At 34.7% G+C, this 16258-nt stretch overlaps 1 protein-coding gene across 2 annotated transcripts; it reads right to left on the minus strand.

The window, feature by feature from the left end:
* Positions 1–16: 16 nt before the first annotated feature.
* On the minus strand, positions 17–14896 carry LOC102613876 (AP-2 complex subunit alpha-1-like). Of its 2 annotated transcripts, XM_052432204.1 has the most exons (28): positions 14428–14896; positions 11963–12094; positions 11415–11540; positions 10934–10996; positions 10759–10856; positions 10456–10663; positions 9578–9649; positions 9404–9496; positions 8410–8511; positions 8139–8236; positions 6636–6717; positions 6409–6497; positions 5222–5327; positions 5058–5123; positions 4288–4394; positions 4107–4211; positions 3892–4012; positions 3566–3751; positions 3199–3447; positions 2606–2686; positions 2282–2446; positions 2072–2158; positions 1851–1976; positions 1404–1484; positions 1253–1324; positions 704–783; positions 540–616; positions 17–506 (listed from the first exon to the last, which is right to left on the minus strand). In XM_052432204.1, exons 1-28 carry the CDS (start codon positions 14557–14559, stop codon positions 466–468), a joined length of 3045 nt encoding a protein of 1014 aa, XP_052288164.1. In that variant the 5' UTR covers positions 14560–14896; the 3' UTR covers positions 17–465. The 2 variants fall into 2 exon arrangements, with proteins under 2 accessions (XP_052288164.1, XP_006484962.1); XM_006484899.4 differs by having other exon boundaries at positions 17–616.
* Between the last annotated feature and the right edge of the window lie 1362 nt (positions 14897–16258).

The raw sequence follows: 16258 nt of genomic DNA on the forward strand, positions 1-16258 counted from the left end.
GAAAATCCCATTCGAGTAAATCACATAAATGCTCTATTATTTTCATCTATTAAAATGATTGATTGACAAACAAATACAATCTGTCTTAATTCACAACTCGATCTAGCTCATGCAATATCTTACAAACTGTATACATATTTGTACTACAGAAAACAATCCAGTGAAACTGGGAAGAGTAAGGGAAAAAAGAATGGAAAGAAATCAAAAAACCTCTATTCCAGAAGACATAAAAAGCTCACCCAGGCGCAGTAAAATTGTGCAGAAAAGAATCTCAAAATCCCGACCAACCCTCACTCAAACACTAAGCCGATCACAAATTAGGTCACCCTCAATTCCGCCAGCCCTCGCATCATGATTTTCCCTATCCACCTCTTAATTGGAAGGACAGATGGGAAGGTCGGTTGTAGAAATCAGGTTTACAAGTGTATATTGAACAAATATTCGCGGGTACTCACTGCTAATTTGTCACAGCAAACCTGCCAGCATTGCTCCAGGATCGTTTGACGGTGCTGCTGGTGGAACTGGTTGGGCTACTGAAGGTGTTGGTGGCACTGGGGCAGGTGGACGGGGAGCAATGGGAATGCTGACTAATTGTTCCTTGATGAACTCCTTTAACCTGCAAATCAAATGGTCTTATCAGTCTGGCAAGTTGTTAAAACTCAAATATAACTCAAGAATAGGCCTATGAGGCTGAATTTCATACTCAAATGTTAGTGTAGGGTCTCCTGAGGCAACCGTCATTCGCAGCTGCGTTCTATCTGCTGGATCTGTTTCAATTCTACTCTGAATGTCACAGAAGAAATATCTGTCAAACAGTGTTATTTCTTTTCACTAATAACAATGCATTATCTGCATCTAAAATTTAACAATACTTCAGGGTATTATTACCATAACAATTATTATTATTATTATCATTTTGGTTAAAATTTTCCTCCCCATGCAAGTTACAAAATCATGTGATGCTCATACGGACTTAAGCTAGATTCATTTTTAGAAGACACTGCCACTGAAGAAGCTAGACAGCGTGATCTCAATACTAAATTAAAATGAGAACACAATAAAAACTGACTCACAAACACAATGGTACTTGTAGAGCACGAGGACTACAGGCATTTGAACTGTAATACGGAATGAACGAGTAAACTTTAACAAAGGAGTAAAGGTTGCTTCCAGGTGTTATTCATAACATGCCCATCCTGAAATCATATAATTAGCCCAGATAAATAGCTAGAAGCAGATATTTCTTCCTTACCAAGCAAAGCATGGCTCGTGTACTTTCTGAGTAAAATGTTGTGCTTGCAACCAAATTGTTAGGATTTGGGTCCTAAAACACAAAATCAAACTATGAACAAAAATTATATAATTGAAAGATAAAGGTGAGAGTGAAAGGATGAAGCACTTACAAGCCCTGGACAGACCATCAAATGGCAACTGTTAAATAAATTAGCCATTTCAAGTAGTGGCATTGGGCGCACACCTCTAACCTGCACAATTAATAGAAAAAATATGGGTGTTTGAATGAGAAAAATATATGGAGCTTGCCATTTGATGTAACATTGCCTTAAAGGCAGATTATGGTCATTAAGCCAATTTCTTTTCACCTCAATTGCATTTTGATACTCATGAATAAAGAACATAATATTTGCAACCAAATTAATCCAAGACTAATGACTGCAAGAGGCTCTAACAAGTAATTTACTAAAATATAAAATTCACTTCAGTAACAAATCTAATTATTTTTGTTATTATCAACATCATTTAGTGCAATAAAAAGCAGAAAACAAAGAAAATGTATTGTTTTTATTAATAACAAATACGGTGTGTAAAAAGGAAAGGCAGCATGTACAAACCACTTCTTGAAGCTTTAAAGGTGGGCCTGAAAGTGATCTCCATTGTGGGAAAAACTCTTCAGCAGACACAGTTATAGGCTGAAGAAACTTATTCAGGACTGCAGGAAGGCGAAGCTTGACATTTACCTATATAAGGGAAAATTTGGATATCAACACTACCACATATTACTGAGGCCCGAGCACAAAAACATGTTAAACATGAATTTATTTTTAGCACATACCATATTGGTATTAAACTTGTAGGAGAAGTCAAGAACAGCTACATCCCTGCTTGGTCGGAGATTCATGACTTCAAGTGGGCATTGCACCTATACAAGCAAAGAGGAAAATGTCAAACAAGAAAAATTAAAACAAAAAAAGATGGAGAACAGACTGAGAGTGACAAGTATATCCATGAAGATGACAAAAACAATATAACTAGCAGCATTCACCTGTGCTCGAGGAGGAATAGTTTCAGGTACTAATGAGAGCTCCATCTTTAAATGGGAAGGCGGTAAAATTAGAGCTTGAACAGAAACAAGTGGAGAGGTATTCTTGTTTCCTAAGAATAGCACTAGACGTCCATGATGGCCTCGCCACTCAGCTTTAATACCAATCTGGGATAACATTTAACAAATAAATCATGTCATGCCTTGGTAAGAAACTGTAAGGCCATCCCAAAGAATGTGAGGGAGATATCGTCAAAATAACCATAAACTTAAATAGATGATGGCTAATAGGATAGTGAGGAAAAATTTTGAAGGAAAAAGTCAAACCTGAACATAAGGATCCTCATAGAGTACACCGCTATCCTTTAAGCATAAAGCATGAAATCTTTCGGCAATATTTCCTATTGGCTGCAAAAATAGATGACAGATGTTTAGATGTTAACAGAATGTCATGGTTTCAACATGAAGAGAATGTGCAAAAGAGTGGTATGCTGCAGGGAAAGTGAAAAGCTTTCAGGAAAAGAAAATTATAACAAAAATGAAAGAAAAGAAACATCTATATTAGGACTTCATAAAAGCTCTTATAATGTAGAAGGCCGAAAAACCAAGGAAATTTTTTCTTCAAAGTACTATAACGTGATAGAACTGCACACGCAACACAACCATAAGTACCTAACTCTCTGAGTAGTTGGGTATTATTCTCTGGGGTCTATTTATGCTACATTCAGATGCCTCTGTACTATATATAGCCAGAGCATATAGTCACTAAAACCAGCCCGATCTAGGAGGAACCGAGGGGAACCCATCCAGCAAGGCAGGTTCTACAGATATATTGACAATCTACTCACATTCAAATGAGCAAACCAAAGTCTACAATGGCATATATACACCAAAATAACAAACAGGTAATAAATACAAACCTCAACAGCATTTGTCTGCACTGTAACAGGTACTATGGCCGCTGCGTCCACAGCTGCAACTCCTTCCAATCCAGACACCACATTTTGCTCAGATTCACCGTCAACAGGAGGACCTTCGATAGCAAGTGGGCCCAAAAGATCACCAAGAAGATCAGGTGATGGAGAAGGAGAAGGAGGTTGAGGTTGAGGATCTACTTTGGTCAAAGTCCCATTTGGCTGGGCCATCCCTGGATCTGTTGAATTATGATCCTGTAAAGGTAAAAGCATGTCAGTATCCAATTACAGCCATAAATCTGATGTATTCAATCCAAAGGCAAAATTCATAAGGGAGATATGAACTCGATTTCATGAAGAGATAGACACCAACCACACTACTGCTCATGCTGGGAACTTTTACAAGACCAAGCTGGTTGACTGGCGATGTCCCATTAGCAGAGCTTTGGTCAGCTACAACCAATGCAGTTGATGTCTGCTGCTGCTGCGCTCGCAACTTGATGGCACTTTGCTCTGCAGTATCAACTTCAACATCTTCGGCTTTTTTGATCAATGAAGACTAAATGGTAAAGAGTAACAGTTAGTGTCAAAGATTCTGAATGAAAACCTCAATCAAACTTTTTGATGAACTGGTCCTCTGCATATAACTACTAGAGGAGGTGACTGATCTGATCACATTGTAAATTTAAATACACATACTTGGCGCTCAGGGAATTTAGGCATTTCAGCCAAGATATCCATCAAAGCTGCCCCTTTCCTACTCAATGCAAAGTACTCAACAGCTCGTTGTTGAATCTCAACTTCGATGCAACTCTCATATCTAAAACAATACAGGACTGCATTAGGAAATTCACATCATTTGTAGACAATTATGTGAAAACTAGCAAAATCCAAAATCCAATGGTAACTCTCACTTATTGAATATTGCCCAGATCTGATTCTGTAATTCTGGATCTGCGGGTTGTGTGTGCATTAAGATCTTGGCATATGTTGAAAGAAGAATAGCAACAGTGGACATCCTGAAAATGCAATACGCATTTTAACCAAGAAACAAAAGCTTTTTAAATATGAAGGAAGAACATGAAGTGCTCTTACGAAACAGTTGGAAGCTTCTCGTGAATGATGCTGAATATCTCCTTTGGACTACAGCCAGGTCGTCTGGCCAAAAGGTGGCTGTACTCTCCAAGAAGATAAGCACTAACCTATGGCAATGGCAAAATAAGTCAAATATGACATAAATAAAAAACTTTTAAGATGTAATGACATACTAAATTGAATAAAATATTCAGAATATTCTAAAGCTTCATTTTCAATTAATGTTTGCATGGTGAAATTGTACTCTAAAAAATGGAAAACTAGTCAGAGTGTTCATGCTTTATGAGGTATTGTACAAAATTGAAATTCTACAAATCCACAAGATTCATAAAGTATTCCAAACATATGAAATCTATTACCATATGCATAGAACCAGACTGCAAGATACAAATTTGGAAGCCAACTGGGAGAAACAAGTATTATAGCCTGTCTGAATATTTTTTTTTTTTTTTTTTGGGAAAAGTTGCCTAATTTTTGTGATGGAAATTGATCTCTGTATATTCTCATAACATATCGTTAAAGCCAATAATAGTATGAAGTCAATAAGAATCACATTATAGAGGTAAGTAAAAACTCGACCAACAAAAAATATGAGTTGACTTCATTGGACCACCCAAATAAAGCGTGAAGATTCCTATCCAATGCAAATATAGCTAATTTGGAAAATGAATGAAGGTCAGAAGTATAATCACCTTAACCATTGTCTCATGTATGGCTAATTTGGAAATATGGCTAATTTGGAAAATGAATGAAGGTCAGAAGTTAATCACCTTAACCATTGTCTCATGTATGGCAGGCTTGTCGAGATATTCTCTGGCTTTTGCAGCTGCATAAGGCTGATCAAATATGGATAATGAAGTCTCAGTCAATATTAAATGAGCAGGTCCACTAGATAAATGATTAACTGTGTTTAAATAACAAACGTGTAGATCACCTGTAGGTCCTCATTGTTTGTAACAAATTGCACAACACGGAACCATATGTCATCGCTGACGAAATCTCCAGCTTTGTCAATCAGCTGAAGAATGACATCCACATACCTGTGAAGAATCATAGGATATGATATCATATGCACAGCTTATACAATCTTGTTTCTTCAACAAAAAGAGTACTTAAGTGACCATAAAGGCAAGAAAGAAGGCAGCAGCTAGGAAAAGAAAATGCTAGAAAGCTCCATGATAATAAATAGGCAGGTGCTAAGTTACATTAACTGTAACTTCCAGCTGACCTAAAAGTAGTTTCCCACAACCCCTAAATTATTTGAGCGGCAACAACCTAGAGGTACAAAGAAACTATTTTTGGGTGGTTGTATGTTACAGCTAATGTACAGCAGGGCCCTGATGGAAGTGCTTATTAACCACATAATTTCCATCCAAGAGATACCAAAAGGACAAAAGAAAATCACCTGATAGTAAATTCGGCCCAGTTTGGCCACTAACCTACTTACTGTTTTACTAGATCCAGAGGACAAAAGCAATGCCCAAGAATGTCATATGGTATAGTTTTGGGTATTAGTCTAAGGTATGCAAATTTACTAGTGGCCCATTCAATGTCAGATATACAAAACTCTTGCATGTAGTAGGAGATAATTTCTCTAAAACCTGCCAAAGTGATGTTATGGTCCCAATTTAAAATATGATGGAGGTTTTGGCATTGTTCCAACCCCCCCTTTTAATTGAATAGCATATTGGGTTGGTGTAGCTCAATTACAATTTGGCTATAATGAAGACCAGCTCAGGGCTGCACTCAACGTCTCAGTACAGATAATTCTCTCACATCTGCCCCACATTTACCCCCACAGAGTGGCATAGCAAATGTTACTGTAATTTCAAGGGTCAGTTTATCACATCATCTTTGGTCATTTACCATACAAACAAGATCCAGTGGTTGAACTAGTTATGGAATTAAGGTCAAATGTATTAGTCTCTTGCACTACATCCCCCCATGGATTATCTCTAGAAGCAACCTTCATATGTAGCTATTCACCTCCTTTTTTATTACCTTAAAGACAGACAAGGAAATTTACATTTCCAATTGTCTGTCAACTGCAGGTATCCTTCTAGCTTAGGCCATCTACATTTCCATATATTTCCCTAAATTTCTAAAGTATAACATTCTCACCATGACAAATCAGGAGCAAATTTCTCAGCAAGAATAGCAGCTTTAAGGGAAAGTTCCTCACGCATTGCAAAGTCCGCTGTGCTAAGATACTGGAAAACAGATGCAAATCAGTAGCATGCTCACTTTGTGCTTGAAAACTCTTTCAGCAGATAGCAAGGAATAGTCAATAATATAAATAAAATGTCCCCTGAATCACGTAGAACTAGTCTATATTCAGCCATTTATACCTGCAACAGTTCTTCAACTATATCCTTTGCATTTGAAACATCACACATTCCATACAGGAGATCAAGAGCACGCCTACGAATACTGAGGGGTAAAGATGAACAAGAGTTAGTAAAAGTAAGTTCACAGAACAATAAGTGATAAAGACTTACCAAAAAACTAGTGGTGGCACAATTGAATCACTGAAAGACGACAAAAATTCAAGAAGAACGTGAAAAGGAAAGGTAAACTCATTTCTCTGCATTTTGATCTTTCTTATGTTAAATAGTCCATTTTAAGAGCAACTCTGGTGACAAGAATAAGTGCCTCCATTAAACGAATATGCTCATAATTTTACATACATCCTCAGAAATATTCTGTCCAACTCCTTGGGACGGAAATGCATATTAAATGACCTAAATTGGTTGGCTACGCTACTCAAATTTATCATTTATCAATAAGGGTTATTAAAAAATGTCATTGGCAAATTAACCAGATTCCTTAGATCTTCAGCAAGCAGGAACAAGAACCAAAAGTTAGAATCTCTAAATGAAGACTAGAGATCACTTTAGACTCTATTTCCAATGGACAGATGAAGACCATGGTATTAGCAAACACTAAGGATATCTTTATCTAATTATATAGCCATTAATATTTTTTGTGATCTTACTAAAATAAGACGTGTTTATGGAATGCAGGTCTAAATAAAATGGTGACCAGTACACAATTAACAAATAATTGTTGGAATAAAATATACTTTCGTTTGAAAAAAAAAAATCCACTATAACTAGATTGACTAATATCTTGATTTAACAACTTTGGTGCTCAACAATTTTTCTAACTCAGTCCTTTCTAAGAAAAAAAAAAGAAGAAAATAATACTTTGGAAATGCAATTGCAGCATGCCAACTCATGTCCCACAAACGGGAAATTTACAAAGTCAACAAAGTTTGCCCCAACAAATGCACATTACATCAAGAAGCTTCAAAACTGATATAAGTAGACAAATCTCAGTAGCTCAAATAACATTCAACTTTTGTGATATGAGAAATTTCACAATGAAAGAGAAAAGAGTTCCAAGACACCACTTTTTTCTTCATCTGTCTAAATTGGAAGGGGTTTTGGATAAAGTATTGGCTGGTTTAGCTTTGTATATGCTGGTCAGGAATTCACTGTAAATCTCATTGGAAAAACTTTTGTACAGTTTTTGAATTTTCCATTGGGTTTTCGACGATCCAGTGGACAACTGGTCCATAATACAGAGGCAAATCTTTCTACTTCTTCAGATAATACACTTTGTAATTTATTATCAAATTTTTTATTTACTTATTTATTTTCTTAAATCAGTCTGAAAAACCATGTGCCCTAATGATTACTTAATTCATGAGAAAATACATACTCTCCATAGAAGAATCACTACCACCTAAAAATTAATGGCTAAATCATGCAAAACTATGACCAACAACATCTGAGAGGCCTGCCATTCTCGACTTGGAAGTACATTAACAAAGGAAACTCGAATTGAACCTTATGTCAGGGTCCTTCAATGAGGTTATAATCTGGGCCTGATGTCTTTTGATAATATCATGCACATCTGTTACCATCAACATGCGAGTCATATTCTCCTGCAACATAACAATGTAAAGAAGTATAATCATAACCTCATAGAGTAGCAATGAGATTTACTATTATGAGTTTCGACATTAAAGCCCATTTTGGCATATATTGGTCATAAAATTTTATCAAGAAAATCTACTTGAAAGAAATAGTGAAGAAAGCTAGTGTTTCCATGACTTACCAACCCAAGATATCGAATGTTTGGCTCACGAACTGCAATAAATTTTCCCAGAAGGGCAATACACTGAGACATCATCTCTTTCTCGGCATCAAGATGCATGACCTGTGAGGGAGATGACAAGCAAAAATCCTAATAAAGAGCACCTCAAATTCTAAAATAAATGAAAAATGTTAATCATTTTAGCAGGAATTCAATCTCAGGCGAAACCCAGCCCCAATCAGACCATTTAACACCCCAAATAGCACATAAATTCTTCTTCTAATCAGACAAAGCATCTTTTGAACGAAAAATATAGCAGGCACTAAATAAATGCATTGTATTTCAAGCCCAACAGACATTGCTTCTTCAAAATGAAGAAATGACAGTTTCATAACCTGATCACACCCTCCAATCACACATACAGAGACTTTAAATCAACTGTTCTGACTTGAGGACAACAAATCCTGCTATATATTTCTTTTAATGTGTACAGGAGAGACACATAAACCACAATACAATCACCCATAAAAGATCACTTTCACTATTGTATATATCAACATACATGAATCCACAGCTTATCATATTGTTGAAACATAAGTTTGTTTCTCTTTGCATGAAACACATAACAATATTTGTTTTCAAGGAAAACATACTTGAATCCTACTCCAGATACAAAAACTTTTGAAGTTTCAGTTCAGCCAAATATAACAATATGCATCTATAAAAGAAAACACATAACATTATTTGTTTCAGGGAAAGCATACTCGAATCCTACTACAAATACAAAAACTTTTGAAGTTTCAGTTCAGCCAAATATATCAGTACGCATCTATAAAATGAAACACATAACATTATTTGTTTTCAACATACTTGAATCCTACTACAGATACAAAAAATTTTGAAGTTTCAGTTCAGCCAAATATGTTAATACGCATCTATAAAACGAAAAGCTGAAATGTCCCAATATAATTAACAAATTTCACAGACTAAATTTAAGTTTATGCTCCTAACTTACCAGAGCAAGGGCTTCAAAGAGAACAGCATGAGACGCATTGTTCTTATTAACATTTTTCACAACATCAGTTCCCATCAATATCCTTTGTAAAACCTAGTTCACCAGTTAAAATCCAATTAGAATAACTTAATCAGAGACACAAAAAGCAGTATACTTCTTGTGGATAAGTTGAACCTCAAACAACGATCTTCTGGTGTTTGGATCTTCAACAGTTGGAAAATACTGAAGTGCTCTCATTGTCTTGACCTATGCCAGCAAAATACTAAATAGCATCAACATCAACAGGATTAATGTACATTGAAAATTTACAAATTTCATAAGATCAGTCACAATTAAAGAGATACTGATAAAAATTCAGAAGTAACATAATTCCATAGCAAATCCAAAATTCAGCTGTAATAAGCAATTCCTTCAGGGACTGCAGTAACTACATTCTCCACTAATACTAAAACTGTTCAATGAGGTAGCATTCGGTAGTCACTATAAGATTAAAACAACTCATTTTTCAATACATCACACTTGGAGGTATAAATCAATCAGTGAACATACCAGCAAATAATGGCTTACAATTAATGTACACAACAGGTTCAATCATCAATGCTGACAAAATCTGACAGCTTACAGAAAGGCCATTCATGATGACTGTTAACTAAGAGAAAATTGTACATAAAACATCAATAGGATAATTTTGATTCCATAGGACAACTAAAGATTCCCTCACAATGTTGTCCCCGCTAATGACAGTGGGCTGGTGAGTAGTGATAAAAAATTATCATTGGATTAGCACAGGTATCCAATTTCAAAAAGGGCAATTACAGTGTCACTATTACTTGACTATATTTTCAAAGTACATCTCACTCTTCACTTCCTGATCGGTCACAGGACTATCAATTTGACTAGATCAAGTCCTAAGGATTTCGATATTCGGATCAACCCATTTAGTAAACATTCCAAAGTCCATTCAAACTGATTAGACAGGCCAGTTGAAGTGCATTTCAAAATTAGCATCCATGATGTGCAGATAAGTTGTAGGCGAAAAGCTGAATACAGACCTGAAGCCAGGGAGATGGAATACCATAGTAAGTGTATTCTTGTGGAACATCCTGGTTTCTAGCAAGCCGTTCCAATATTTTGACGCATTTCGGAAGACAACTCCAGTATGCTTCATGATTATTTGATACCAAAGCAACAAGAAGGCTCATAGATGATGTCAAAACGCCCAGGTCTCGTTCATCTAGCAGCTGTGCCATCCGATCCGCCCTACAGTGTATGGAAAACAAGACAAATGCAAATTAATAAAATTAATCAATTACTACAAAGCAGCCTGTTATAAATAAATGAAATATCAAACATACCAGCCATCTACATTGACAACATCAGGATTTTTCCTGTACAAGCGCAACAAACATAATGCAGCTTTTTTTCTCACAAGCGGTCTGCAGCTACTAGAAATCTAAAATGAAATAACTGGTTAAGGTCAGCTAATATCCAAAAATGCCAATTAAAGCTGCAAAATAGAGTTATTCTTACAATTAATTTTTGAACATCAGGTGCTAGTGATTCAGCAAACTCTCTTCCACCAATGTTTCCAACCTGCAATATTTAATAAAAACAGCAGAAGTACATAACTTGCTGAGTACCCAAAGCTCTTAAAATGGTAAAAAATGTGAATGCAAGTCTTTATTTAAACCAAAAAGAAGATGACTGCAAGAAGAAAGAGACCAAAAAAAAAAAGACAGGACCATAATCAGAAACTTATCTCATGAACAGAACTAGGCATATAACATTTGCTCCTAATAAGAAACAAAGTCAATCGTAGAAGATAAAGATGCTACCATCCACGACCAAAAGATTATAATATGCTGAAATTATTGAGAGCAACTTAAAGATATAAAACCATTTCTTTCTTATGAAATAAATTGAAAATCGCTCCAGGATAATGTATGAGTTGATGAAAAGGATAAATAGATTAAGGGAAAAAGAGGCTTCTATAGATTTCTTGCCAACATACCATAGTCAATGCTAGGCACTGGAAAGTTTCATTTCGTCCAATAATATCATTGCGTACAGTGTTTATCGCTAATCTCAGAAAATCATGGTTCTCATTGAGCAAACACGATGTCACAATGTACCCAACCTGCAGCCATTTAGAGCATGATAAAAAGTTAATTAAACAGAAATTCATGGGGGATATTTCTAAAAATAGAAAATGTGCAAAAACATTTGGCATTCCAGAATTAAATAGTCATATTGCAAGAAACATAGCTTTCAAACACAAGAATATATGATCTGCAAATGAGCTTTCCAGCCCCTGGAAGTAACAAATAGCATTATTCAGAGAGATCCAAATAACCTAGTCTTCAAAAATTATATCATTGTTTAAATCAATTTAAATATGCACTTTCAAAATTCGTATACATCACTTTGACTGTTGGTATCAATAATTCAACCTATACAGACAAATCACATGATTACCATACTGTTTGAAGACATAAGTGGAGAAAGAAATAAACAAACAAGTACAAATTATGGGAAAAACTGAAATGCAAAGGATTTTACCTGTTTCTCTGGATACTTCGGTGCAGATATTAAAGAAACAGCTTCCATGTGACCAAAATCTACATCGTAACCCAGCATGTAAATGTAAAGCATTTTCCAAACATATTTTTTCTTTTCATAAGGTGACAACCCCTGTTGACAAAGTGAAAAGTTTCAATACCAGTAGATCACTTGTCAGTGTGTGGCCAATGTTAGCATGCAAGGATAAAAAGAATCAAAATAAAACAGACTTATAAAGAAGAGCAATAATTTTTACGGCATTTTTGGTGCGCTGTATAGTTTCTGTGGAGGGTAAAAATAAACTGTATAAATTAACACAATATCGAGTTTGGTTGCTCTTTTGCACATGAAATCATTCCTTAAGAACAACTAATGCATATAAAGTGTAGAAATTATTCCATTACACAGGTGGCATTAGCTTGTCTTATATTGATCGATTCCTATTAAATCGTTCAAAATAAAGCTTGTTCACCTCTTCGAAAACTTTGGCTATGAGTAGTCTACCAACCACCCCATAAGCTTATCATTGTTATTTTTATAATTGTAATAAATTTATAACAATAAATTATTATAAAATAAAAACTAAGAAACAAAGCATCAATCATACATTCATCAAATTTTCAGCATTAGGGTGCGTTTAGGGCAGCTGCGCGGCACACGCTTAGTCCCAGCAAATAAACCTTATGAGTGACCTAAAAGTAAAATATACAGCCAAACTAATCCTTCACATGCTAAATGCCTAAGAAGCAAAGAAAGCTTAAGATTCAATGATGCCAATAAACACTGAACCATAATATCATCATTATGTTATAATTGTAATAAATTTATAATAATAAATGACTATAAAAATAAAACTAAGAAACAAAGAATCAATCATACATTCAAAAAATTTTCAGCATTAGTTCCAGCAAATAAAACTCATAAAAGACAAAAATATGATATATGGCCAATCTAATCCCTCAAAGGCTAAATGCCTAAGAAGCAAGCAGAGTTTAAGGTTCAATGATGCAAATAAACACTAATCATTTAACTTTGTGAGCATATGCAATGTGTGACAAAATTTGCTACTAACCCATAAAAAATAAAATAAATAAATGTTTAACAAGTAAGAGGCTTGTGACCTCTGGTATCCATTAAATTAGCAAGTCAGACCAGTATTTAATAGTCAGTCACGATAGTTTGACTAATTGATCCAAGGAATATCTTGCTCCCCTGGATTTTTTAAATATGGTGATAATACTTCACGCCTTATATATCTCAAGCACGAACATAAATAAGCCTTTGTGAATCATACTGTGCAAAAGAGTTATTTCTTTCAGCCAAAGAAATTTTCATAGGACAAACTTAATCCAATGGTTTTTATTTCAAAGAAATTACACTTTGAAATATTTTGTCATGGACTCATTTACTAAAATTGCATTAAGTTAATGATTTAATTTTCAAGCGCATCCCATATGATGTTACTAACTCATAAAAGTGCAAATTTACCAATTGCACTGCATATCAGAATAATTTCCTCTTGCTACTCCTGACATCTTTCGCACAATCCCCATAGCAGTTTCTAACATTATATAAGACTTATACTTTACTTTTCAGTAGCAATAATTTTGGAACACAACCTTGGTAAGGAGGTTAACTGTTATTCTGGAACTTAATAGAATAAATAAAACAAGAGGAAAACAAAAAGGAGAACAAATATGAATTTATATCTTTATCAGTCCCCCAACCAATATTGTCTAAATTGAGAAAAAAGGCTTCCTTGTTGACAATCACCAAGACTAATTTTGACAGAAACCTGAAGGAGTGTATAGGCAGAATCCCAATGAGATCGGTCAGTTCAAACAGAGGCCTAGTACATTATGCAAGGCATCAAACTCTCTTTCAGCTATAAACAAGTCTCTTCTAATAGAAAATCTATGTGTTTTATACTTTGATTAGTAAAGAAATGAGGATGTCCTTACTGATAACCCATAACTCTATATCAATCAAAATCATCACTTAGTGGTTATGTTAAAACATTAAGGAATACCAAAGACTGTATGCAAAGAAAGCCCCATTCACAAATTCTTGCCATAAACCTCTATCCAGGACTATCAAACTTTTGAACCATCCAGCCACATTGCTTTAAACCTTGCAACATGGTCAGCTAATGAAAAGTCTAAGAAAGATAACATATTTCTCTTCAATTTTCCATCAAAAAGCAGAATTACTTCAGTAACTTCAACGAACAATCTCATAAACAATTTACACAGGCCTACTGATCACCGCAGCACATCTACTAACTTAGCATTCTACCGTACATACAGCTCGTATAAGTCCAAAATTCTAGTAAAATCAAACTGTTTCATCATTTTCCCGATCAAAAAAGAAAAAAAAATCCAAAATCCAACTCGAAATTAAATACTAAACAAAATTCCACTGGTAACTAAATTAAACTCAAATTTACAGCCTCAGAAAACCCTAACCTTTTCGTTTTTAAAACGAGTACGAATGTTGCCGAGCTCTTTATCGACGCGGAGCCTCTCCTGCTCTTTGTTGGGACAATTTCGAATGTCGCTGATGAAAACGGAGAGACCTCGCATGCCAGACAACGCCATTTATATCGATCAGATCCAAAACCTAGACAGAGAAAGAGAAGCAATTCCTGTCTCTCTCTTTCTCTATCTCCTGTCTCTCGTGCTTCAGCTCACGAAATCTCAGATCCTCTCAGCCGGATCTAACATACAAATGCTGCCACTGCAAAAAGATCCTCGATTACTTTAAATTTGCTTTTTAGAGAGAGAGAAAGTTTAAGATAGAGAGAGAGAGGATCGAGTAGAATTTTGAAATGAGAAAAAATAAAAGTAGAGAGAGAAAGTAATGGGAAAAATTTTGGAAAAGCCGTCGAGAAGAGAAGAAGAGCCGCAGCGGGGAAGAGAGAGAGAGAGACGACTTTTTTTTTTATTTTAAAAAATTTTAGCAACTCTATTTCTTTCGTAATTAATTTAATTTTTTATTTATTTATAATATAATTTCTTTTTTTCGTTTCGTATTAATGGTTATTTGTTAGTATATGATGAAATGAACCACTGCCACTTTGGTGGTGGGAATTACTGTTTTTTCATTAATGGATGTTGAGACGAGAGAAATTATCGAATCTCGAGTTTCACATTTGTTTCTTTGTTTTTATTTTCTGTTTTGGGTCCAAGTTTTTTTAATAAAAAACAATATATGAAAATATACTTAATTTCTATTTTTTATAATCTTTTTAATATACCATTACTAATAATATATAATAATAAGAAGAAGAATTTCTTGAATCGCCTATGTCAAATTTAATGAGGTATCCTTCCTGTAATTTGAGTTTATGTTATACATATGTATTTATAGAAGAGTATGATTTAGTTTTAATTTCTTTACATTTTTAGATGATAATTAATAATTACACACTCGTTCTTTGTCCATCAGAAGCTTAAATCATAAGAGATTACCAATTTAAAAACTCAAATCCCCTTTTTATAATAAGGAAAGTGGTTTATCATTTGCTATTACTACTCTATATAGTATAATACAAGTTTATAAAATTATTACATTAAAAGTCTCGTCAGAATTTAAAGTCCGATCTAATATCCGAATGTATTATAATTGAAGCACAACTTAAAAAAAATCATAGGTACAACATAAATTACATCCAAATTTTGAAGTCTAGTCCAATACTAATCGAGACTTGCTATGATTGCAGTTCAATATAAATTACATAATTAAAGCTTAATTAGGAAACTCTTGCTATGAAAGAAGGACAAAAGTTACTCTCACAGCATACATCATGAACTCTCAAAATATCAACGAAAGGGCAAGGAAGGTTTTATGACAAATACAGTGCTATGCCCGAGAATGGTTGGCCCAATTGAATACTCTTTCAGAAGTTTTTTCTCTCCTCCCCCTCCCTTAAACTCGAGACATATTAATTGAAAAATAATAATATCTAATGCGCATTCTTATTTTCTCTTACGAAAGTTTTATGAATATTTTTTTTCCATTTATTTTATGGTGGGGGGGTGAATTGTTTTTTTGTTTTCTGTGTTGACTTGAGGGCAGATATTATCAACCGGGGTCATCAACAACCATCGCGATGAATCAATCATACGAAAGACAGCTGTAGTCAAATTTCTTCAGTCATTTTGAAAATTTCCCTTGGCCCAACCTCCCCGCAACCACTAACTCCATTATTGATTCCCATAATTTTGCAAATTACATATGGTTATGGTTACATACGGTAACCTCTATAAATTAATAAAATTTTAATTATTTGATAAA

This window comes from Citrus sinensis, chromosome 8 (assembly GCF_022201045.2).
Source record: "Citrus sinensis cultivar Valencia sweet orange chromosome 8, DVS_A1.0, whole genome shotgun sequence".
NCBI classification, from domain to species: domain Eukaryota; kingdom Viridiplantae; phylum Streptophyta; class Magnoliopsida; order Sapindales; family Rutaceae; genus Citrus; species Citrus sinensis.

What these genes read in the sequence shown, in the direction of transcription:
- LOC102613876 (XM_006484899.4), bottom strand. Translation starts at nt 14,559, where the DNA reads ATGGCGTTGTCTGGCATGCGAGGTCTCTCCGTTTTCATCAGCGACATT. An exon ending in GAGAAGCTTCCAACTGTTTC is followed by an intron (nt 4,212 to 4,287) that starts GTAAGAGCACTT and finishes TTGCATTTTCAG; the next exon opens with GATGTCCACTGTTGCTATTC. An exon ending in CTAAATTCCCTGAGCGCCAA is followed by an intron (nt 3,752 to 3,891) that starts GTATGTGTATTT and finishes TTTACCATTTAG; the next exon opens with TCTTCATTGATCAAAAAAGC.